Source organism: Lissotriton vulgaris, chromosome 3_2 (assembly GCF_964263255.1).
Source record: "Lissotriton vulgaris chromosome 3_2, aLisVul1.2, whole genome shotgun sequence".
Taxonomy (NCBI): domain Eukaryota; kingdom Metazoa; phylum Chordata; class Amphibia; order Caudata; family Salamandridae; genus Lissotriton; species Lissotriton vulgaris.
The window spans coordinates 268,845,074-268,868,825 of NC_141690.1; the positions used below are offsets into that span (position 1 = coordinate 268,845,074).

The 23,752-nt window shown below is 46.5% G+C and overlaps 1 protein-coding gene across 1 annotated transcript in view; it reads right to left on the minus strand.

Moving 5' to 3' along the window:
• Window positions 1–23,752, minus strand: part of LOC147725658 (zinc-binding protein A33-like) — a 98,384-nt gene that overhangs the window by 63,561 nt on the left and 11,071 nt on the right. The window contains exon 2 of the mRNA XM_086964565.1: window positions 7,393–7,488. Within this exon, the coding sequence (XP_086820691.1) occupies window positions 7,393–7,488 (96 nt within the window). The remainder of the gene's footprint in view (window positions 1–7,392; window positions 7,489–23,752) is intronic.

Below are 23,752 nucleotides of genomic sequence, written 5' to 3' on the forward strand. Positions count from 1 at the left end.
GTGTGAGCACTATCTTGGGATATCTCATTCACCCCAACCTGTGTGACTACTCTCTTGGGATATCTCATTCACCCCATCCTGTGCTACTACTCTCTTGGGATATCTCATTCACCCCATCCTGTGCTACTACTCTCTTGGGATATCTCATTCACCCCATCCTGTGCGACTACTCTCTTGGGATATCTCATTCACCCCAGCCTGTGTGAGTACTCACCTGGGATATCTCATTCACCCCATGCTTGTGTGAATACTCTCCTAGGATATTTCATTTACCCCAGCCTCTGTGAGTACTCTCCTGGGATATCTCATTCACCCCAGCCTGTGTGAGTACTCTCATGGGATATCTCATTCACCCCATGCTTGTGTGAGTACTCTCCTGGGATATCTCATTCACCCCAGCCTGTGTGAGTACTCCTTTAGGATATCTCATTCACCCCAGCCTGTGTGAGTACTCTCTTGGGTTATCTCATTCACCCCAGCCTGTGTGAGTATTCTCCTGGGATATCTCATTCACCCCATCCTGTGTGAGTACTCTCCTGGGATATCTCATTCACCCCAGCCTCTGTGAGTACTCTCTTGGGATATCTCATTCACCCCAGCCTCTGTGAGTACTCTTGGGATATCTCATTCACCCCAGCCTCTGTGAGTACTCTTGGGATATCTCATTCACCCCAGCCTCTGTGAGTACTCTCTTGGGATAGCTCATTCACCCCAGCCCCTGTGAGTACTATTCGGATATCTCATTCACCCCAGCCTCTGTGAGTACCCTCCTGGGATGTCTCATTCACCCCAGCTTGTGCGAGTACTCTCCTGGGATATCTCATTCACCCCAGCCTCTGTGAGTACTCTTGGGATATCTCATTCACCCCAGCCTCTGTGAGTACTCTTGAGATATCTCATTCACCCCAGCCTGTGTGACTACTCTCTTGGGATATCTCATTCACCCCAGCCTGTGTGAGTACTCTCTTGGGATATCTCTTTCCCCCAGCCTCTGTGAGTACTCTCCTGGGATGTCTCATTCACCCCAGCTTTTGTGAGTACTCTCCTGGGACGTATCATTCCCCCAGCCTCTGTAACTACTCTCCTGGGATGTCTCATTCACCCCAGCCTGTGTGAGTACTCTCCTGGGATATCTCATTCCCCCAGCCTCTGTGAGTACTCTCCTGGGATATCTCATTCCCCCAGCCTCTGTGAGTACTCTCCTGGGATGTCTCATTTACCCCAGCCTGTGTGAGTACTCTCCTGGGATATCTCATTCCCCCAGCCTCTGTGAGTACTCTCCTGGGATGTCTCATTTACCCCAGCCTGTGTGAGTACTCTCTTGGGATAGCTCATTCCCCCAGACTCTGTGAGTACTCTCCTGGGATGTCTCATTCACCCCTGCCTGTGTGACTACTCTCTTGGGATATCTCATTCACCCCAGCCTGTGTGAGTACTCTCTTGGGATATCTCATTCCCCCAGCCTCTGTGAGTACTCTCCTAGGATATCTCATTCACCCCAGCCTCTGTGAGTACTCTCCTGGGATGTCTCATTCACCCCAGCTTGTGCGAGTACTCTCCTGGGATATCTCATTCACCCCAGCCGCTGTGAGTACTCTTGGGATATCTCATTCACCCCAGCCTCTGTGAGTACTCTTGGGATATCTCATTCACCCCTGCCTGTGTGACTACTCTCTTGGGATATCTCATTCACCCAGCCTGTGTGACTACTCTCTTGGGATATCTCATTCCCCCAGCCTCTGTGAGTACTCTCCTGGGATATCTCATTCCCCCCATCCTGTGTGAGCACTCTCCTGGGATATCTCATTCACCCCAGCCTGTGTGAGTACCCTTTTGGGATATCTCATTCACCACAGCCTCTAAGACTACTCTCTTGGGATATCTCATTCACCCCAGCCTGTGTGAGCACTCTCCTGGGATATCTCATTTACCCCAGCCTCTGTGAGTACTCGTGGGATAGCTCATTCACCCCAGTCTGTGTGAGTACTCTCCAGGGATGTCTCATTCACCCCAGCCTCTGTGAGTACTCTTGGGATATCTCATTCACCCCAGTCTGTGTGAGTACTCTCCTCGGATATCTCATTCACCCCAGCCTCTGTGAGTACTCTTGGGATATCTCGTTCACCCCAGTCTGTGTGAGTACTCTCCAGGGATATCTCATTCACCCCAGCCTCTGTGAGTACTCATGGAATATCTCATTCTACCCAGTCTGTGTGAGTACTCTCCTGGGATGTCTCATTCACCCCAGCCTGTGTGAGTACTCTCGTGGGATATCTCATTCACCCCAGGTTGTGTTAGTTCTCTCTTGGGATATCTCATTCACCCCAGCCTGTAAAACTACTCTCCTGGGATATCTCATTCACCCCAGTCTGTGTGAGTATTCTCCTGGGATATCTCATTCACCCATCCTGTGCGACTACTCTCTTGTGTTATCTCATTCACCCCAGCCTGTGTGAGTATTCTCCTGGAATATCTCATTCACCCCATCCTGTGTGAGTACTCTCCTGGGATATCTCATTCACCCCAGCCTCTGTGAGTACTCTCTTGGGATATCTCATTCACTCCAGCCTCTGTGAGTACTCTTAAGATATCTCATTCACCCCAGCCTCTGTGAGTACTCTTGGGATATCTCATTCACCCCAGCCTCTGTTAGTACTCTCTTGGGATATCTCATCCACCCCAGCCTCTGTGAGTACTCTCCTGGGATGTCTCATTCACCCCAGCTTGTGCAAGTACTCTCCTGGGATATCTCATTCACCCCAGCCTCTGTGAGTACTCTTGGGATATCTCATTCACCCCAGCCTGTGTGACTACTCTCTTGGGATATCTCATTCACCCAGCCTGTGTGAGTCCTCTCCTGGGATATCTCATTCACCCCAGCCTGTGTGAGTACTCTCCTGGGATATCTCATTCACCCAGCCTGTGTGAGTCCTCTTTTGGGATATCTCATTCACCCCAGCCTCTAAAACCATTCTCTTGGGATATCTCATTCACCCCAGCCTGTGTGAGCACTCTCCTGGGATATCTCATTCACCCCAGCCTCTGTGAGTACTCTTGGGATATCTCATTCACCCCAGTCTGTGTGAGTACTCTCCTGGGATGTCTCATTCACTCCAGCCTCTGTGAGTAATCTTGGGATATCTCATTCACTCCAGTCTGTGTGAGTACTCTAGTGGGATGTCTCATTCACCCCAGCCTGTGTGAGTACTCTCATGGGAAATCTCATTCACCCCATCCTGTGTGAGTACTCTCTTGGGATATCTCATTCACCCCAGCGTCTGTGAGTACTCCCATGGGATATCTCATTCACCCCAGCCTGTGTGAGTACTCGCATGGGATATCTCATTCACCCCATGCTTGTGTGAGTACTCTCCTGGGATATCTCATTCATCCCAGCCTGTGTGAGTTCTCTCTTGGGATATCTCATTCACCCCAGCCTGTGCGAATACTCTCCAGGGATATCTCATTCATCCCAGCCTCTGTGAGTACTCTGCTGGAATATTTCATTCACCCCAGCCTCTATGAGTACTCTCCTGGGATATCTCATTCCCCCCAGCCTCTGTGAGTACTCTCTTGGGATATCTCATTCACCCCAGGTTGTGTTAGTTCTCTCTTGGGATATCTCATTCACCCCAGCCTGCGCAACTACTCTCCTGGGATATCTCATTCATCCCAACCTCTGTGAGTACTCCCTTAGGATATGTCATTCACCCCAGCCTGTGTGACTACTCTCCTTGGATATCTCATTCACCCCAGCCTCTCAGATTATTCTTCTGGGATATCTCATTCACCCCAGCCTCTGTGAGTACTCTCTTGGGATATCTCATTCACCCCATGCCTGTGTGAGTACTCTCCTGGGATATCTCATTCACCGATCCTGTGTGACTACTCTCCTGGGATATCTCATTCACCCCAGCCTGTGTGAGCACTCTCCTGGGATATCTCATTCACCCCAGCCTGTGTGAGTACTCTTTTTGGATCTCTTATTCACCCCAGCCTGTGTGAGCACTCTTTTTGGATATCTCATTCACCCCAGCCTGTGTGAGCACTCTTTTTGGATATCTCATTCACCCCAGCCTGTGTGAGTACTGTTTTTGGATGTCTCATTCACCCCATCCTGTGTGAGTACTCTCCTGGGATATCTCATTCCCCCCATCCTGTGTGAGTACTCTCCTGGGATATCTCATTCACCCCAGCCTGTGTGAGTACTCTCTTGGGATATCTCATTCACCCCAGCCTGTGTGAGTGCTCTCTTGGGATATCTCATTCACCCCAGCCTCTGTGGGTACTCTTTTTGATTATCTCATTCACCCCAGCCTCTGTGGGTACTCTCATGGGATATCTCATTCCCCCAGCCTCTGTGAGTACTCTCATGGGATATCTCATTCCCCCAGACTCTGTGAGTACTCTCATGGGATATCTCATTCCCCCAGACTCTGTGATTACTCTCATGGGATATCTCATTCCCCCAGACTCTCTGAGTACTCTCATGGGATATCTCATTCATCCCAGCCTCTCTGAGTACTCTCCTGGGATATCTCATTCCCCCCAGCCTCTGTGAGTACTCTCTTGGGATATCTCATTCACCCCAGGTTGTGTTAGTTCTCTCTTGGGATATCTCATTCACCCCAGCCTGTGCAATTACTCTCCTGGGATATCTCATTCATCCCAGCCTCTGTGAGTACTCCCTTCGGATATGTCATTCACCCCAGCCTGTGCGACTACTCTCCTGGGATATCTCATTCATCCCAGCCTGTGTGAGTTCTCTCTTGGGATATCTCATTCACCCCAGCCTGTGCGAACACTCTCCAGGGATATCTCATTCATCCCAGCCTCTGTGAGTACTCTGCTGGAATATTTCATTCACCCCAGCCTCTATGAGTACTCTCCTGGGATATCTCATTCCCCCCAGCCTCTGTGAGTACTCTCTTGGGATATCTCATTCACCCCAGGTTGTGTTAGTTCTCTCTTGGGATATCTCATTCACCCCAGCCTGTGCAACTACTCTCCTGGGATATCTCATTCATCCCAACCTCTGTGAGTACTCCCTTAGGATATGTCATTCACCCCAGCCTGTGTGACTACTCTCCTTGGATATCTCATTCACCCCAGCCTCTCAGAGTATTCTTCTGGGATATCTCATTCACCCCAGCCTCTGTGAGTACTCTCTTGGGATATCTCATTCACCCCATGCCTGTGTGAGTACTCTCCTGGGATATCTCATTCACCGATCCTGTGTGACTACTCTCCTGGGATATCTCATTCACCCCAGCCTGTGTGAGCACTCTCCTGGGATATCTCATTCACCCCAGCCTGTGTGAGTACTCTTTTTGGATCTCTTATTCACCCCAGCCTGTGTGAGCACTCTTTTTGGATATCTCATTCACCCCAGCCTGTGTGAGCACTCTTTTTGGATATCTCATTCACCCCAGCCTGTGTGAGTACTGTTTTTGGATGTCTCATTCACCCCATCCTGTGTGAGTACTCTCCTGGGATATCTCATTCCCCCCATCCTGTGTGAGTACTCTCCTGGGATATCTCATTCACCCCAGCCTGTGTGAGTACTCTCTTGGGATATCTCATTCACCCCAGCCTGTGTGAGTGCTCTCTTGGGATATCTCATTCACCCCAGCCTCTGTGGGTACTCTTTTTGATTATCTCATTCACCCCAGCCTCTGTGGGTACTCTCATGGGATATCTCATTCCCCCAGCCTCTGTGAGTACTCTCATGGGATATCTCATTCCCCCAGACTCTGTGAGTACTCTCATGGGATATCTCATTCCCCCAGACTCTGTGATTACTCTCATGGGATATCTCATTCCCCCAGACTCTCTGAGTACTCTCATGGGATATCTCATTCATCCCAGCCTCTCTGAGTACTCTCCTGGGATATCTCATTCCCCCCAGCCTCTGTGAGTACTCTCTTGGGATATCTCATTCACCCCAGGTTGTGTTAGTTCTCTCTTGGGATATCTCATTCACCCCAGCCTGTGCAATTACTCTCCTGGGATATATCATTCATCCCAGCCTCTGTGAGTACTCCCTTAGGATATGTCATTCACCCCAGCCTGTGCGACTACTCTCCTTGGATATCTCATTCACCCCAGCCTCTGTGAGTACTCTCTTGGGATAGTACTGTTGCCGCAGTCTGTGTTAGTACTCTCCTGGGATGTCTTATTCACCTCAGCCTGTGTGAGTACTCTCTTGGGATATCTCATTCACCCCATGCCTGTGTGAGTACTCTCCTGGGATATCTCATTCACCGATCCTGTGTGACTACTCTCCTGGGATATCTCATTCACCCCAGCCTGTGTGAGCATTCTCCTGGGATATCTCATTCACCCCAGCCTGTGTGAGTACTCTTTTTGGATCTCTTATTCACCCCAGTCTGTGTGAGCACTCTTTTTGGATATCTCATTCACCCCAGCCTGTGTGAGCACTCTTTTTGGATATCTCATTCACCCCAGCCTGTGTGAGTACTGTTTTTGGATGTCTCATTCACCCCATCCTGTGTGAGTACTCTCCTGGGATATCTCATTCCCCCCATCCTGTGTGAGTACTCTCCTGGGATATCTCATTCACCCCAGCCTGTGTGAGTACTCTCTTGGGATATCTCATTCACCCCAGCCTGTGTGAGTACTCTCTTGGGATATCTCATTCACCCCAGCCTCTGTGGGTACTCTTTTTGATTATCTCATTCACCCCAGCCTCTGTGGGTACTCTCATGGGATATCTCATTCCCCCAGCCTCTGTGAGTACTCTCATGGGATATCTAATTCACCCCAGCCTCTGAGAGAATTCTCTTGGGATATCTCATTCACCCCAGCCTGTGTGAGTACTCTTTTTGGATCTCTTATTCACCCCAGCCTGTGTGAGCACTCTTTTTGGATATCTCATTCACCCCAGCCTGTGTGAGCACTCTTTTTGGATATCTCATTCACCCCAGCCTCTGTGGGTACTCTCATGGGATATCTCATTCACCCCAGCCTCTGTGAGTACTCTCAGGGGATATCTCATTCCCCCCAGCCTCTGTGAGAGTCCCCCAAGCCTCTGTGAGTACTCTCATGGGATATCTCATTCCCCCCAGCCTCTGTGAGTACTCTCATGGGATATCTCATTCACCCCAGCCTCTGTGAGTACTCTCATGGGATAACTCATTCACCTCATGCCTGTGTGAGTACAATATAAACCAATGTTTAAGGCAAGATTTTAAGTCAGACATCACTGCTGAGGCCAGACAACCAAACTGTAAACCTTTGGTTCAAATGTAGAATTAAGGCCTTTGATTTCTTTTCATCTGCAGTTTTTCTAATCATGTAAGTGGCAAAGGGGCTCTTTCACGTGTCACTGGGGGTCGTAGGGAGTCTGAAAGTCAACTCCACGCTTCTTACCCAGACGGTAGAGCATGATGTTTATGAATGTGGAGACTGCAACCATCACTCCCAGGGTTATCACCTGCGTCCGTACACGAGGGATCTCTTGACCACCTGGAAAGGAAATCACAGAATCCTGCATTTAACTTTCATTTAGGAGTGGATCACTATCCTGTAGTTGGAGTACAAAATCATAGAAAAACTTGTAATAGCCTCAGTTAATAAGTGTCAAGTTATTGCAATGAATATTGGGATGCATTAAGACTGGTCACTGAGTCTCAGTGTGTGCCAAGGCTGGCCACTTGGTCTCGGTGTGTACAAAGACTGGTCATCGAGTCTCAGTATGTGCAATGAACATTCACTGAACCTCAGTGTGTGCCCCAAGACTGCTCACTGAGTCTCTGTGTGTGCCAAGACTATTCACCTAGTCTCAGTGTGTGCCAAGACTTGCCAACGATTCTCAGTGTGTGCCAAGATAAGTTATTGAGTCTCCCCCTGTGCCAAGACTCGGCACTGAGTCTCCGTGTGTGTGAAGTTTAGTCACTGTGTCTCAGTGTATGCCAAGACTAGTCACTGTGTCTCAGTGTATGCCAAGACTAGTCACTGTGTCTCAGTGTGTGCCAAGACTAGTCACTGTGTCTCAGTGTGTGCCAAGACTAGTAACTGAGTTTCGGTGTGTGCCAAGACTGGTCATTGGGTCTCAGTGTGTGCCATGTACATTCACTGAGCCTCAGTGTGTGCCCCAAGACTGCTCACTGAGTCTCTGTATGTGCCAAGACTATTCACTGAGCCTCAGTGTGTGCCAAGACTCGCCAACACGCCTCAGTGTGTGCCAAGATTAGTTATTGAGTCTCCCCCTGTGCCAAGAATGGGCACTGAGTCTCTGTGTGTGTGAAGACTAGTCTGTGTGTGCCAAGACTAGTCACTGTGTCTCAGTGTGTGCCAAGACTAGTCACTGAGTTTCGGTGTGTGCCAAGACTGGTCATTGAGTCTCAGTGTGTGCCAAGAACATTCACTGAGCCTTAGTGTGTGCCCAAAGACTATTCACTCAGTCTCAATATGTGCTAAGACTCGCCAACGAGTGTCAGTGTATGCCAAGACTCGCCAACGAGTGTTAGTGTGTGCCAAGACTCGCCAACGAATCTCAGTGTGTGCCAAGACTCGCCAACGAGTCTCAGTGTATGCCAAGATTAGTGATTGAGTCTCCCTCTGTGCCAAGACTAGGCACTGAGTCTCAGTGTGTGCCAAGCCTCTTCACTGAGTCTCAGCGTGAGCCAAGACTCTTCACTGAGTCTCAGTGTGTGCTAAGACTGGTCACTGATACTCAGTGTGTGCCAAAGACAGTATGTTCCAAGACTGGTCACTGAGCCTCAGTGTGTGCCAAGACTGATCACTGACTGATCCCTAAGTCTCAGTGTGTGCCAAGACTAGTCCCTGAGTCTCAGTGTGTGCCAAAACTGGTCACTGTTACTCAGTGTGTGCCAAAGACAGTGTGTTCCATGAATGGCTATTGAGTCTCAGTGTGTACAAAGACTAGTCACTGAGTCTTAGTGTGTGTCCATAGACTGCTCAATGAGTCTCACTGTGTGCCAAGATTGGTCACTGACTGATCCCTGAGTCTCAGTGTGTGCCAAGACAGGTCACTGACTGATCCCTGAGTCTCAGTGTGTGCCAAGACAGGTCACTGAGTCTCGTCGTGCCAAGACTGAAACTGACAACAATGCATGTAAATTGATAACATAGGCCTATCTTTTATTTTTGATAAACTGGTTTTATTAAGTTTATGCATAAAAGAGCAGTACAACACAAATTGTGCACAGCAAGGAAGGTCACATCATATAATTGCAAGGCATTTACACAGAGTTGGCAAGGTATCCCACAGTAAAGCGACAAGAACATTGGCTGTAGCATCTTCGCCCTCAAACAAAACCATACAGTTATTGACCCAGCCATTTCCTCCATTCTCTGTTGTGCTTAAGGGGGCAACCCCTGCCTTGTCCACTGACCTCTCCTGCAGGGCACACAAATCCATCCACCGGTGCCACTGGGTAAGAGTGGGTGGAGAAGATGGTCTCCATCGGGCAGCGATATCACCTTTGGCCACTGCCAGGGCAGTCCCCAAGAAGGAGCGGGCCGCTGTCGTGGCTCCAGAACCCTCCAGGATACCCAGCAGGAGCATTAAAGGGGAAAGTAGGACCGCCCATCCCATATAGTCAGTCATTTCTCTCACCACCTGAAACCAGTACTTTTGGATTAGGGAGCATTGCCAAACCACATGATAGAAGTCTGCTGGAGCCTCCCTACAGCGAAGACCAGAGGGGTCGGGGAGACGTCTCGCCTGATACATCTGAACTGGGGAGAGATAGGCTCCATATAATTAGTAGGTCTGGAGCAGGCATAACTTGGAAGAGATCGCAGTAGTTCTTGGTGTCATCAGGGCATCGCATCAGTTGTCATCTTCCAGTGGGCCTATCCATGTCTCCCAGAAGTTACCTATCCCTAACCCGCTGTCGTAAAAACCCCATTGACAATAAGTGAACGCGATACGGGCCCTCGAGCTACGCCATAGGAAGGAGGCTGAAATCCTATCTTGGGATCGAAACCAGCTCCACGAGAGGGAGAGCAACTCGTTTTGAAAGATGTGGAGGAAACGGGGCAGCACCATCATTTCGTAGAGGGTGAGACATCCCATTACGTTTAGCGGAACAGACTGCCGCTAGAACCTTCCACAACATGGCTCTATATTGAGGGACCATGCCATCTCAGGGTGCAAGGCGACCCATATGCCTAGGTATTTAAAGGAGAGACGCCAATGGGTATGGTGTCTTGCCAATCGAAACAGTCTCGGGAGGGGGCTAGTGGCACCAATACTGACTTAATGGGATCTACCCAAAGACCTGATGCCGCTTCAAAGCCTCGCAAGAGGTGAAGGCAGTGGGCCCGCTCCGCGCTGGGTTTGCTAGATAGAGCAGAACATCATCAGCATACAAGGCTATGCGATCCTCATGACTGTCACTCCACCTTCAACCAGGGAACTGTGCAGCTGCACGAATCACGATTCATCTGAGCCCACCCCTCACCGCCACAATAGAATACAGGGCTAGCATGCACACTAGTCAATGCGAGGTCCTTCTTTAAGCATGCCCTAGATTTTAATCTGTTTGTTGAAACCCAGAAACCCTTGATTATCTTTATTACTGAAACTTGGGCGGATGCTGTTTCAAGCTCAAAAATACTCTCAGTGATTCCACAGAGACCGTTGCGGGAATCAGGGGGGCGGTTTAGCAATCATATATATATCGGTCTGGGTATACAACCGTTAGCACGCATCTTTTAGCACGCACTACCATTACCACGCATCTGTTACAACGCATACCATTACAACGCATAGCGCTTTGAGGCGATCTGACTTAGGGAATGGCTAGTGAATAGGTTAATTTACTATCCAATAACCTTCCCTAGTGTCCACGGGGACTGGTGTTGGAATAGTAAATTAAACTATTCACTATCCAGCACCCAAAGCACTATGCGTTGTAAAGGTATAGCGTTGTAAAAAATGCGTGGTAATGGTATGCGTGGTAAAAGTGTGCGTGCTAACATCATACATCCATCAGTCTGACCTTATTGTCCATCGCTCTCAATCAGCATCTTCTATCTGTGAAGCAGCCTCTTTTCATGTTGAAATATCAAAAACACAAGCCCTCAGACTCTAAGATGGCTTCCTTGTATAACACATTTTGTCTGCAAAATGTCTGTGATAGACTTTTATACATTAAATATGAATGATAGAAAAACGCTATTTACAACATTGTGTTTAAAAATTACTCAAGGTCATGAGGGCAAGACTCTGTAGAACAGAGCTGGGTCTTTCATCCCCCCCCCCCTGCTCCCCCTTCACTCCCACCCCCTTTGAAAGGCTGGGGCCCTGGGCAGCCTTAAAACTTCTATGGAAACTTTTCCTTTCTGGGAAGAGCTAACTCTCCCAGGAGGGGGTTAATTCATAGAGCTGAAATGCTTCAGCTGCAGTGGGAGGCAAGGGGTCTCCTCTGCTAAAACTGAAAGCTATCTGTTTGTTTGCTTTCGTTTTTAGCAGAGGAGACTCTTTACCTCACACTGCAGCTGAAGCCGTTAGCTCCGTGAATTAACCCCCTCCTGGGAGAGTTGCCCAGACAAAAGAACGGGCACGTCGCGCCCCATCGATTTCCCCTCGCACCCCCCTCCAGCCATACCAGAGTTCTCCAAACAAAGGTATGATTGGAGTGGAGTGCACGCCCCCCCTGGGATGGTGTCACGCCCCCCAGATTGACGAACTCTACCTTAGAGGGATTCTTATTTAACAGCCCTCCAGCCAATTTCACCCACATATAGGCAGCCTATCTGCGGCAGATGGTTTGCGAAATTATCTAATAGTCTTGGGAGATTTTCATTTCCATAAATAGCCTTTTCTAGATCTGCAGGTTGCAATAAGCTATTTTTTTTTTTGGGGATGCTATACTTGCGGTAATTTATTCGAACCACTCGTTTCGGGAGAGGTACACTTCTATTAACATTTTCTTTCCTTTTTATCTGTTTGTCCAATCAAGTGTAGAATCGACGGGTGGTTTCGAACCCCGTTGTGATCCTCATTTGTGTTACGTCTTTACTATTATTGGATGGAGTTCCTAACCCACACTTATGCGGGGAATGAGATTTTGATGTCTTTTCTGATCACTTTGATACCTATCTCATTCATCTATTTTGGATCGATTATTTTCTGTCATTGAGTAAAAGGCAAACCCCCATAGGTTAAATCAACCCCATAGACTGATGCAACTCTGAAGAACCACTTACGACTGATAAAGTTTAAAAAGTTTAATATAAAATCATAATTAAGTGCATATACAATCCTCTCAGGATAAGATTCAACAAATATACAGGAACTAAAAGGAACATAAATTCCCTAAAGAACCTAAGTCTACAAAAGAATACAATTAATATCAATTCCAGAATCAACAGATTAAAAAGCATAGACACAAAGTGGTTCCGTTGCGTCATCTACAAAAAGAGAATAAACAAGTTAAATCTGTCCCTACTCTATGCTAGGTGACATCCCTACTTTGCAAGTTCCTTTTACCCTAAAAAGGTGTCAGCAGTTTGACTTCCAAAGAAGTTCAAACTCTCTTAGCCTCTAATGGTAACTTATGTCGAGAAGCAGTACCCTTTCTGCCTACCCATCCGCTCTCTAAGGGTCCTCGGCCTACTGCTCTCTTGCGCTCTGCTCTTTCTCTCTTCGCCTTTGCCTCAGGCCATCTGCGCTCTGATCTTCTGTTCTGCGCTCTGAGCTCTTGTGCTTTGTCTTCAGGCCATCTGCTCTGAGCTAACTTCTCCCCTGGGTGCTGTCCCTAAATACACAATCACAGTATAGGTGGAACGCCCCTTGACGCCCACCACATGCACATTCACATGATGTCATTCTCTAGGTCTTTCCATAGCTTCGTCTCTTCGCGTCGTCCGTTAAGTTGACCTTTCTTCTTAGACGCCATCTTCATCTTCTTGTTGGCGACTTCATTGACATTCCAGTTGACACTTTCAGAGCAAAGTCTATCACTTCATCAGAACTCTATTCTTTACGACTGTGTTCGTAACCTCATTTGGTCCTGTGAACGGTCATTTCTAAACAAGACCCAAATTCCAAGCGTCTCTTATCTCACTTAGGCCATAAACTTCGTCTAGCATTGTCACCTTAAATTTAACAAGACCTTTGACTCTTGGCTCGCACGTTTAGATCAAGGCTATCCACAATTCCTGTGAGCCCACTAAATTACATACAGCGGACTACACTCCTGCGAACCCTTGGTCAGTCAGGTTAAAATCACACATGACCAAACTCTTCTAACATTCCTACAAACTCTTCTACACAGTATAACCTTTAACACACATTTATATATAATCGAATTTTAGCAAATCATTGATTATAGCGAATGCATCTTACATAAAATACAACATTATACTCTTATTCTTATATAGTGCTATATAGTCTGCACATTTCTTCACTCTGCATTTCATCTTCTTTCTCTGTTTTATAATTACATACGTACATCTATTTTGGTTTTGCACGTTCTGTTGTTCTTAAGCATTTCTACACATTTCTATATTAGCCCACTACGTATACGGGCCTTCTAATCTAAAGTGAATACAAATACATTTCCTACTACATTGGTTACATCGGCTAATTTTATACTACAAGTGCTACGTTTATGCGATATACTTGTGAATATGGTATAGATATACTTTTTATTCAAATTGCGCTCTCTCAGTTCCCCCCTTTGATGACCTCTAGGGGTCATCACTAAAATTGCAATTTGAATGTTGCATTACACAGAACTAGTTACAAGATTCCCTCTTTTTATCGTTTCGAGAGCTCTTAAACTTTTATACTGTTGATCTTGTAAAGCAGCTAATCTCCTTTCTTGCTCTCTCATGGACCTTTGTAACCGGTTCGTCCTATACCATTTGTACAGTCTCACTAACCCCAATAATGTAATTATACAAATCAATATTATTAAAACAGGTTTCAATATGTACCACACAATACTTTTACCTAGATTGGCAAACCAATCTCCAACTTTTCCCATTCCATGACCTACTTTTTCCCAAACATTTACTTTTGTTAAATCTTCGATTTCTTGATGTATCTCTGTAATGTTCTGTATGACTTTCTCAAGTGGTTTTGAATTGTCTGGAATGTAAGTACAACATTCATGGACCTTCAGAGCCTTGCAGACTCCGCCCTCTTTTGCTAGCAGAACATCTAAAGCAAGACGGTTCTGAAGAACCATTGCTCTAATCGACTGCATCTCTCCTTCTACTAGCATCAATGACCTTGCAGTACTTGCAGATAATCTATCCACAACTGTAGCTAGTCTCCTGATCTTAACATCGTTAAGTACCAAACCTAACATAGGAAACATTGCTCCAAATATGTCTCCAACTATTTCAGCATCTCCTATTTCCCTTTTCGCTCTTATCGAAGCCTTTCCTTCTATGACCTCTAAATCCTTCGCATGATATATTTTGGGGAAGACAATTGCCAAATAACACGAACCATACCAATTGTCAGGCAGTTTTACATAGGCATTTCTTCCACATACAAAATATACATTAGGAATAGCTTGCATCTCTTTCATAAAATCTTTCGTATAATACTCTAACCTAAAAGCATGTTCGCAATTTACTTCACCTACAAATACACTCTCATAATATGTCTTGCTTCGAGTTAAACATAACTTTCCTTTCTGCGTTCTATCCAAAGCTATTGGACCATTGCTACCTTTCTTCTTGTGTGCTTTTTCTTCTTCGGTCCAATCAGTTTTCCACTGTCCTGACATTTTTAGAATCTTCTGCCTCCTGTATCTGTCATCTACTTGTCCTATGAATTTCTTCTCTATCTCTGACACTTTGCAAGTCAGATTATTTCTGCGTGCATATGAAGTATCTAATGTATCCCAAGGAAGAAAGAATTTTGCCAATCTATCTTCCTTTTTATAATAGTCCCACTTATTCATTTGCTTATAATTCGGGACTTCAGGCAGTACCGAATCATAATTTGAAAAGTAGTACTCGAACCCTTCTCTACCATAAAATATACTGAGCAATAAACTACATGTTATCCCATATGTCAGTGGGAGATGATGATATCTGATACCTTCATCTACAGAAGCCGGCAATTGCATACATACATAACAATCTTTGGCCTCCATGGCATCGATATACTCATACAATAGTTTGGCATATGCATTTGATCTAAAATTTCCCTGTGACTCGTCTACATGTAATCTACGAGCTTCATTTGCCAGTAACGCCTTTTCACGGATTACATTGCTCTCCTCCTTCTTCCCAACAAGAGCAGGTTTCAAAGTCGTTACAGGCTTTACATCTGTTGTCTCCTTTACACTTGCATGTCCTACTATGTATGATATGGTAACTACTGTAATAATAAGAAAAATTACTACTGCTATTAGTGTACCTATTATGCATTTGGCTTTTCGGTTTGGGTTGCAGTTCTCCATGTTATCAAACAGTTCTCAGTCTGTGAAGCACTCTTAATCAACAAAAGTCTCTTTTTCACTACAATGTCTCTTTATCTTTAGTAACAGACAACCCTAACCCTTCTCCGTCCTCTAAATGTAATCCCTAATTTTATTCTTCTTTCCACTCGGCGCTAGGTTATCTTCTTCTTTATAACTTAATTACAAAAGTCTTTATGCATCTACAATTATTCTCGTACCTGCAGCTTTAATAACATATTCCAATAGTTCCAAACGAATGACTTTTTCTTCTTGTGCTGGTATTTGATGACCAAAAGTCGGAAACTCTAATCGATTTAGCACTAGGTCTTTGATCCGACTTAGGTAAAGGGGAATGGGAAGTGTGAAAGTCAGTAACCCCTCAGTCTCGATTCCAGGCGTCAACATCCATATCTCCACCGTCACAATTGGATCGAGATTGGTCACTTGCACTTCTCTCACTCTCCCAGATCTCTGTCCCCAAGACATCTGCTAGATAAGTCCACTCTGGGGTGGCGTACCTTCTGCAGGGCACACGTACCCTTCTTGATCTTCTCGGACTCTCAGAACCTGAATCCGTAGCTTCTTCTTCTTGATCTGAATCTTCGGCGATCGGGACAAGGGTGCTCTCTGGATTTGCTCTCAAGCTTGACCTTCTCCTTCTTTCCGGCCAACTAGCTTCTCCCTTCCTTGTCCTCCTGCTCCTTGTTCTTGGACTCGTCTCTTGATCACTTATAGCTTGTTCGGTGTCTGACTCGAATTCCCAGCTACTTTCTTCTTCTGAGACAGCTTCGGTCTCACTGGTGTCTTGACCATCATCAGCCTGCTCCGACACAGGTTCAGCCTCTACAATCACCTCTACAGCTTGACTTTCCCTCTCTGTGGCTTCTCCGCTTTCTGCTGGATTTTCATCCGAGAGAGGAGCTGTTTCTTCCAGAGGTGTTGGCACTCTTCGGGTGTGTGAGGCGTGTATCCAGTTGGGCAAGCCTCCACACTTTACTGCAGTGTTCGTAACTAGTATGACTTGAAATGGTCCTCGCCAGCGCACGTCTAGACAGTTCTTCCTGACATGCTTCTTTACCAGGACCCAGTCCCCTGGACACAGGTCATGGCACAGGTCTTGTGCTGATGGAACCTCTGCAGCCTGGACCTGGAGGGACACAGAATGAATGGCATCAGATAGTCCCTTGCAGTAGTCCAAGATCAAATCGTCTGTGATGTTCAACAATGCTGCAGTCGGAACCGATGGCAGTCTCATAGCTCTCCCCATTAGCACCTCGTGTGGAGAGAGACCTGTTCTTCTATCTGGTGTGCTACGTATGCTCATAAGAACCAATGGAAGTGCATCAGGCCAACTCAGGGATGTCGATGAACAAACTTTGGCAAGTCTGGATTTAATCGTGCTGTTGATTTGCTCTACAATCCCCGAAGCTTCTGGTCGATAACTACAGTGGAGCTTCTGGTCGATGCTCAAGGCTGAACATAGCATCTTCACTATTTCGCTGTTGAAATGAGTTCCTCTGTCCGATTCCAAAGAGGATGGCACCCCAAACCTCGGTATTAACTCTCTAAGCAACAATTTTGCTACTGTGAGTGTATCGCACCTACGTGTAGGATAAGCTTCAACCCATCTAGAAAATATACAGACAATCACTAAGACGTATCTGAGTCGATTGCATTTGGGCATTTCAATAAAATCCAGCTGCATTCTATTGAAAGGCCCCCCAGACCTCCCTATGTGACTCAACGTGACTGGTGTTCTCTTTCCTACGTTTAGTTGCTGACAGATCGCACAACGCTGACATACTGCTTCTGCGGCTACTCTAAACTTCGGATTAAACCACGTTTGTCTGAATACTCTCACCATAGCATCTCTACCTATGTGTGCTGGTCCATGCAATCTCCTTGCCATTGGACTAACAAGTTCGTTAGGTAAAACTGCTCTCCCATCTGCAGAAATCCAAAAATTCATTTCACTTTTAGTACATCCAGCTGTTTCCCAGCCCTTTTTCTCATCATCTGGTGCATTTTCCTGAACACACTTTAATTCGTCCCACGTATCCACAGTGTCTAACAACATAGTCAAATCAGTTCTTTCTTGTATTCCCCCCACTTTTACATTGGTGTGAGAATACCCCTGTTCCGTACAATAACGTGCTACTTCATCGGCATAACGGTTGCCTTGCGACACAAAATCTACATTCTTTGTGTGCGCGGCACATTTGACAACTGCGATAGCTGTTGGTCCTTGTAATGCTTCTAACAATAATCTCACGAATTCTCCATTCCTAATTGGAGAACCCGAGGAGGTCATATAACCTCTTTGAGACCATAACTGCCCGTAGTTGTGAACTACCCCGAAACCATACTGGCTATCGGTGTATATGGTGACTCGAATTTTGTTGCCTGCTAAACAGGCACGCGTCAAAGCAATAATTTCAGCTACCTGAGCGGAATGTACTCCTTCCAGGCAAGCGGCTTCCACAACTCTGGTAATTGTACAAACTGCATATGCTGCTCTCAGCTGACCGATATCGTCTCTTACGCATGAACCATCAACAAAGAAAATTTCATCAGGGTCAGTCAATGGCTCATCTACGATATCTGGTCTCGGTTTGGTGCATAGTTCAGTCACATCAAGGCAGTCATGATCTGTACAAATTTCATCATCAATATCATTTGGAAGTGGCATCAAAGTAGCAGGATTCAAAACAGAGCATCTCTTTAGGGTCACATTCTCAGCAGCCAATATGACTTGCTCGTAGCGTGTGAGCCTGCTATTCGTCAGATGCTGAGTCTTGGTCCTGGTGATTAACAATTCTACCGAATGTGGTACGTACACCACTAACTGATGTCCCATAACCACATTTTCACATCTTTCAATGCTGACACCCGTTGCAGCAACGGATTTTAGACATCCGGGCAACGCTGCGGCTACTGGATCTAATGTAGCCGAAAAATACGCCACTGGTCTACGCGCATTTCCATGTATCTGGGCCAAAACTGCTAAAGCGCAACCTTCTCTCTCGCAGCAGTAAAGCAAGAATGGTTTTTCATAGTCAGGCATTCCCAAAGCCGGGGCACGACACAAGTCCTCCCTCAGCTGCAAAAATGCCATCAAACAATCTTTGTCCCATGGTACCGGATCACTCACTTCTTTGTGCGTCAGTTGTAGTAACGGTTTTGCCTTCAGTGAAAAGTTGGCTATCCACTGCCGGCAATAACCGACCATGCCTAGAAACATCCTGACTTCTCTTTGTGTTTTAGGCGCGTTCATTTTCATGATCGCCTCTATTCTGTCTGGAGACACCTTCCGTTTTCCCTTTTCAATCCTATGGCCCAAGTATTGCACTTCGGTCAGACAATACTGCAATTTACTTGGAGACACCTTGTGTCCGTTCTCGGCCAAGTGATTTAACAAGGTGATGGTGTCTGTTTTGCAAGCTTCCTCAGTTTCTGACGCCACAAGTAGGTCGTCTATGTACTGGACCAGAACCGAGTTCTTGGGCAGCACTAGACTTTCAAGATTTTTCTTCAACAGCTGGTTAAAAATCGATGGGCTTTCTGTATACCCCTGGGGAATACGACACCATGTTAAAACGCGATTTTCCAGCTTAAAAGCGAACAGATACTGGCTCTCCTCATCTAAAGGAATTGAAAAGAAAGCCTGGCACAAGTCTATCACTGTGAACCATTCAGCTTGGAACGGTATCTGAAACAATATCACTGATGGATTCGGTACCACTGGACAACATGAAACAACGATATTATTTATCTTTCGAAGGTCCTGCACTATTCTGTATTTCCCACTAGGCTTCTGCAAACCCATAATCCGGGAGTTACATGGACTTCCCACGATTTCCTTCAGTATTCCCTGTTTAATCATGGATTCAATCACAGGCTTTATTCCTGCAATTGTCTCCGGTGTCAACTTATATTGTGGTGTTCTTGGATACTCGGCATTGGGTTTTACCATAATCTTTACTGGTTCTACCCCTTTGATCAGTCCTATTTCTTCTCCAGTAAAATCCCACACCTCAGCTGACACAGTCTCCTTCAAATCCTGTGGAAGCTCCTCCACAGTTAAGGTAGGATATAGTTCCACGCATTCCTGCGAGTTTACAACCTTAAAATCGGCATCATCGTTGTTAGTCTGCACTTCTACTCCTTCAGGTGTGCAATATATTGTGCAGTTTAGTTTACACAACAGATCTCTTCCTAACAGACACACAGGGCTAGAATCACAAATCACAAACTGATGTTCATCACTGTAATTTCCTATCTTCACTGACACTGGTTCTGTCAGAGGATTCGTCATTCTCCTGTTTGCGACTCCTACCACCTGAATCGTCTCTCCCGACATTGGCAGACCTGGGACTACCGCTGATCTCAAAGTGGATCGAGTGGCCCCCGTATCCACCAAAAAGGTCGTAGGACATCCAGCTACTTCAGCTTCCACGTATGGTCCTCTCTGATCTACTTCCAGGGCTGCTCCTAGAGTACAGTCTTCTTCCCTATTTACTCGTTGTCCCGTAAGGGGATCAACGTAGTAGCATTCTTCTCCTCCTACGAACAGTGGCATTTGTCTATAGGTTTTTCCTCCGTTTGCAATTCGAGGCGGTTGAGGGAATGGGGCTCGAGGAGTCTGAGTCCCCCCTTTGATAAACTTTCCCTTTGGGACTGCTGTTCCCTTTATCATGCTGGTTTGAACCTCATCCTCCTCCGGTTCTAATTCCCCCGTCTCGACATTATATGGACACTCGCGTCTCCAATGTCCTACCTCGTTACACTGATGGCACCTCGTTGTCTTTTTCAGTGTCGCGATATCTATCCTCGGTCTCGGTCTTTCCTCCTCATCTCTGCTTTGATTATTCTGTTTCTTTCCTAGTGTTCCTGTTCCCTGTTGTCGCAGTCCACCCTTTCCAGCTGATTGCATCTGCACTAACATCAGCTTCTCCTTCAGTTTCTTTGCTTTTGAATCTATCTCATCGCTACAGTACCTCGCATACCTCAGAATCTCATCTAAAGGTTTGTTTTGCCAACAGATCAAATGCTGTTGAATCATTAAGCTTATGTCTGGTCGCAATCCTAGGACGAACTTCGACACAAACTGTCCTATGTCTTTGGGATCCATCACATCCAATCCACTGTACTCTTTGAATGCTTTCAGCAATCTCTCATAGAACTCGTGAACGGTCTCTTTAGGTTCCTGAGTTGTTCGATCTATTTTGACCCAGTCTATGTCCTGCACCGGTACTTTCTCTTTTAACCATGCAATTACTCTTTCGTATTTTTCCATGACTCTCTCTGACGGACCATTCGTCTGTGCATCCCTCGCGGGTTCACAAGTGGGCCATTCGATACTAAGTTTGCATGCCGTCCACAAATCTCCGGGTACTACGATATCAAACAGAGTGTTCAAATCGATCCACAGCACCTTAGAGATCTTCACAAACCTCTCTACCTGTTTATACCACTCAACGGGGTTCTCCCTTAGCTTTGGAAAGGAATTGGTAAATGCCGCTAAATCCCCCCTACTCCAGGGCACATGCACGTAGCTTCCGTTCGCGATTTGTCGCAAAGGGAAAGCTTCCATTCGCATTAGCTCTCCATCCGGGGACCTCGTAAGTGTACTCCTTCTGACGGATCCCCTCTTGGACCATCTTTCCTCCCATTTATCCAAATCCCTCCATACTCTGATACTCAGGATCAGTTCCTTTATGTGTACTTTCAGCCCAATCGTCCTACGCTCATCTAGATCCTGATCCGTGCAATTTAGCCTATGGTTACCCTGTAAAGCTTTAGTTCGTGAAAGGTCTATCATATACCTGTTTGCCAAATTAGATAAATTTTCATGAACTGACCTCGCCTTTCGAGTAACATCTTTAGACATATACAGTATTTCATCCGGTTCATACAGCTCTATCCTTTCCATTGGCAATGTACCGTCTATTATGTCCTCCAAGTCTGATTTCAAGCTCATTACATCGAGCCGTTTCGCTTTTATCTCAGCTCTCAGTACCTCATTCCTAGGTGGTTCTTTTACATCTCTCTCACCCCCACTACGAGTCCTACGTCTAGGTACAGGTGAGTTATGAGGAGTTCTTCTTGCTTCTCTTTGTTCCCACCTCTCTAGATCCCAAGCTTTCCCATCCTCCCTTGGGGTATGGTGGAACAATGATCTATTCCCCATCACTGCATCCTGTCTTTTCGGATCGGACTCTTTAGGTGCGAGATAGGATCCCCCGTTCTGTTCTAAAGCACTGCAACTCCCTTGCTGTCTGGTGTCGCTCAATAAACGATAAGATCCTTCACGGTCCTCCATGTTCCCGCGATCTCGTCCGTGATCACCGGATGTATGGCGAGACCCTTCGCGACTCCCCATATTCTCGTGACTCCAATGTCGCACATTTTCGCCCGGGGCATGGTGAGTGCACCTGAAACTATCTCGGTACTCCTGCGTCTTTCGTTCCCCCTCACTAAGGATGAGGCGAGGCACTCCCCCACACCCTGCACTCCTGTCTTCGCACATTTGTCTATTGCCACTGATGGTATGGCAAGTATCTCCTTTGCTTCCTTGACTTCCTCTTTCCCACTCCGGGCTGCTTTCGCCAGCTCCGCAGTGAGAGAGGATCCTATTATCCTGATCTCTCCATTCTGCTTCTGTTTCTAATCTTTTATTCTGAGTCTCTTCGGCAGCATCCCATTCTTTCAAATACTCCCTTAATTCCTTAAAGGATTTCGGTTTCGGTCCCCTCAAATCCATATGTCCTCTCTGACCCCCCTGTTCTATCCAGGGACCCGTTGCTGAATCCAATGGGGTACTCCGACTCTTTGGTCCTAGCAACTGCCTTTGGGAATTGATCGTATTATTCCTACTTTCCATCTCTGCCCTTTCCCTGTCCCACCGTGCCTGTTCCTCCTGCTGGGCTCCCTCTGGGTTGTAGATTGACACTATAGGACCTATGGTGACGGGTACTTGTAGAGCATCCGGCAATTGATATGACCTCGCATGCTCCGTTTCGGGCACCTTCTGGACCACGAATCTTCCTACTACTCTCTGTACGGGACTAGATTGAGCTACTTCCTCACCTTTCTTGGGATCCCACTCTGATGTGGGGAGCGGTTTATATTCCCCCCACCTAGCTCCGTCCCCTTGCTGTAATTCGGGACTCTCGGTTTCTCTGTTGTACGGAGGTGGTCTATCTAATAATAGTCTCTCTATCAGGTCCTCATCTGGCTCGCTATCCTCATCTTCTTCTAGAGGTTTCTTTTCTCCCGTGGTCTCTAGCATTGTGAACAGTTTATCTGCTTCTATCTTTTTCACTCTCCACTTTTTAGCTTCGTCGTCCCATTTAGCATCCTGCACTGCTTTTACCGATCGTCTCACTCTTTCTTGGCGCCTATTCAAGCTCTTTTCGTGTGCTGCTCTAAACCATGCACTAAGGGCTTCGAACTGTGTTGGCCTCGGTAGAGGTCTCGTTGCGAGCATTACTGCTTTCAGTTGGTTCAATACTTCTAGCTTAAACGTCCCGTATCTCGGGAACGTTAGTTCCTTATTCCCTTCTGTTAGCTTATTCCACTCGGAGATCCATAGTATTGAGTGTAAGCCTACATTTACAGCCATATAATAAGCTGGTGTGCCTTCTGGTGGGGCTTCTTCCCCTGCATACAAGTTTCCTCTATCTCTCTTAAAGATCGCCCTTAAACGCTTAAAACACTTCATTTTCAAGAATCTACGATTTTCCTTTAATAATTCTCTTCCTTGTTTACGTCCCGATGACAAACCACCAATCCCTACGCGGCTCTCGCTAACCAGCCTATCCCAGTGCGGTTCTACACCGACCGGCCAATCTCAGCGCGGCTCTACGCTGACGTCACTCGTCCCCTCTGCAGCAGTTCCCCTCCTTTCTCAGCTTGCCTCGCGGTCTTGCATACGTCTCATTCATACGCCGAAAAATGACTACTTCCGTCCAAGCGATCACTTTTCTCTGACTGTACGTCCACAGTCTAACTGTAATTGTCACCTCAACTGACGAGACGTCCTCCTCTCACTTCAGACGCTCGCCTTAACTGATAGGTTACTTACACACAGTAAACGTACGACCAGCGTCCGTTACTCATACACTCACTCAAACACTCCCCCTATCATCGGTCTGCGGGCGATCAATGGTACCTCATGACCCCCTTTACAATGGTAGACAATTACTCTGGGTGTTCGATACACCCGAACCACTTAAGCCCTCCCTGGACTTAAGATTTTATCCGGTTGCGCGCGTTCACAACCTTCCCTCAATCACACTACAGGCATTCAACTCCGCTTGACATTACAA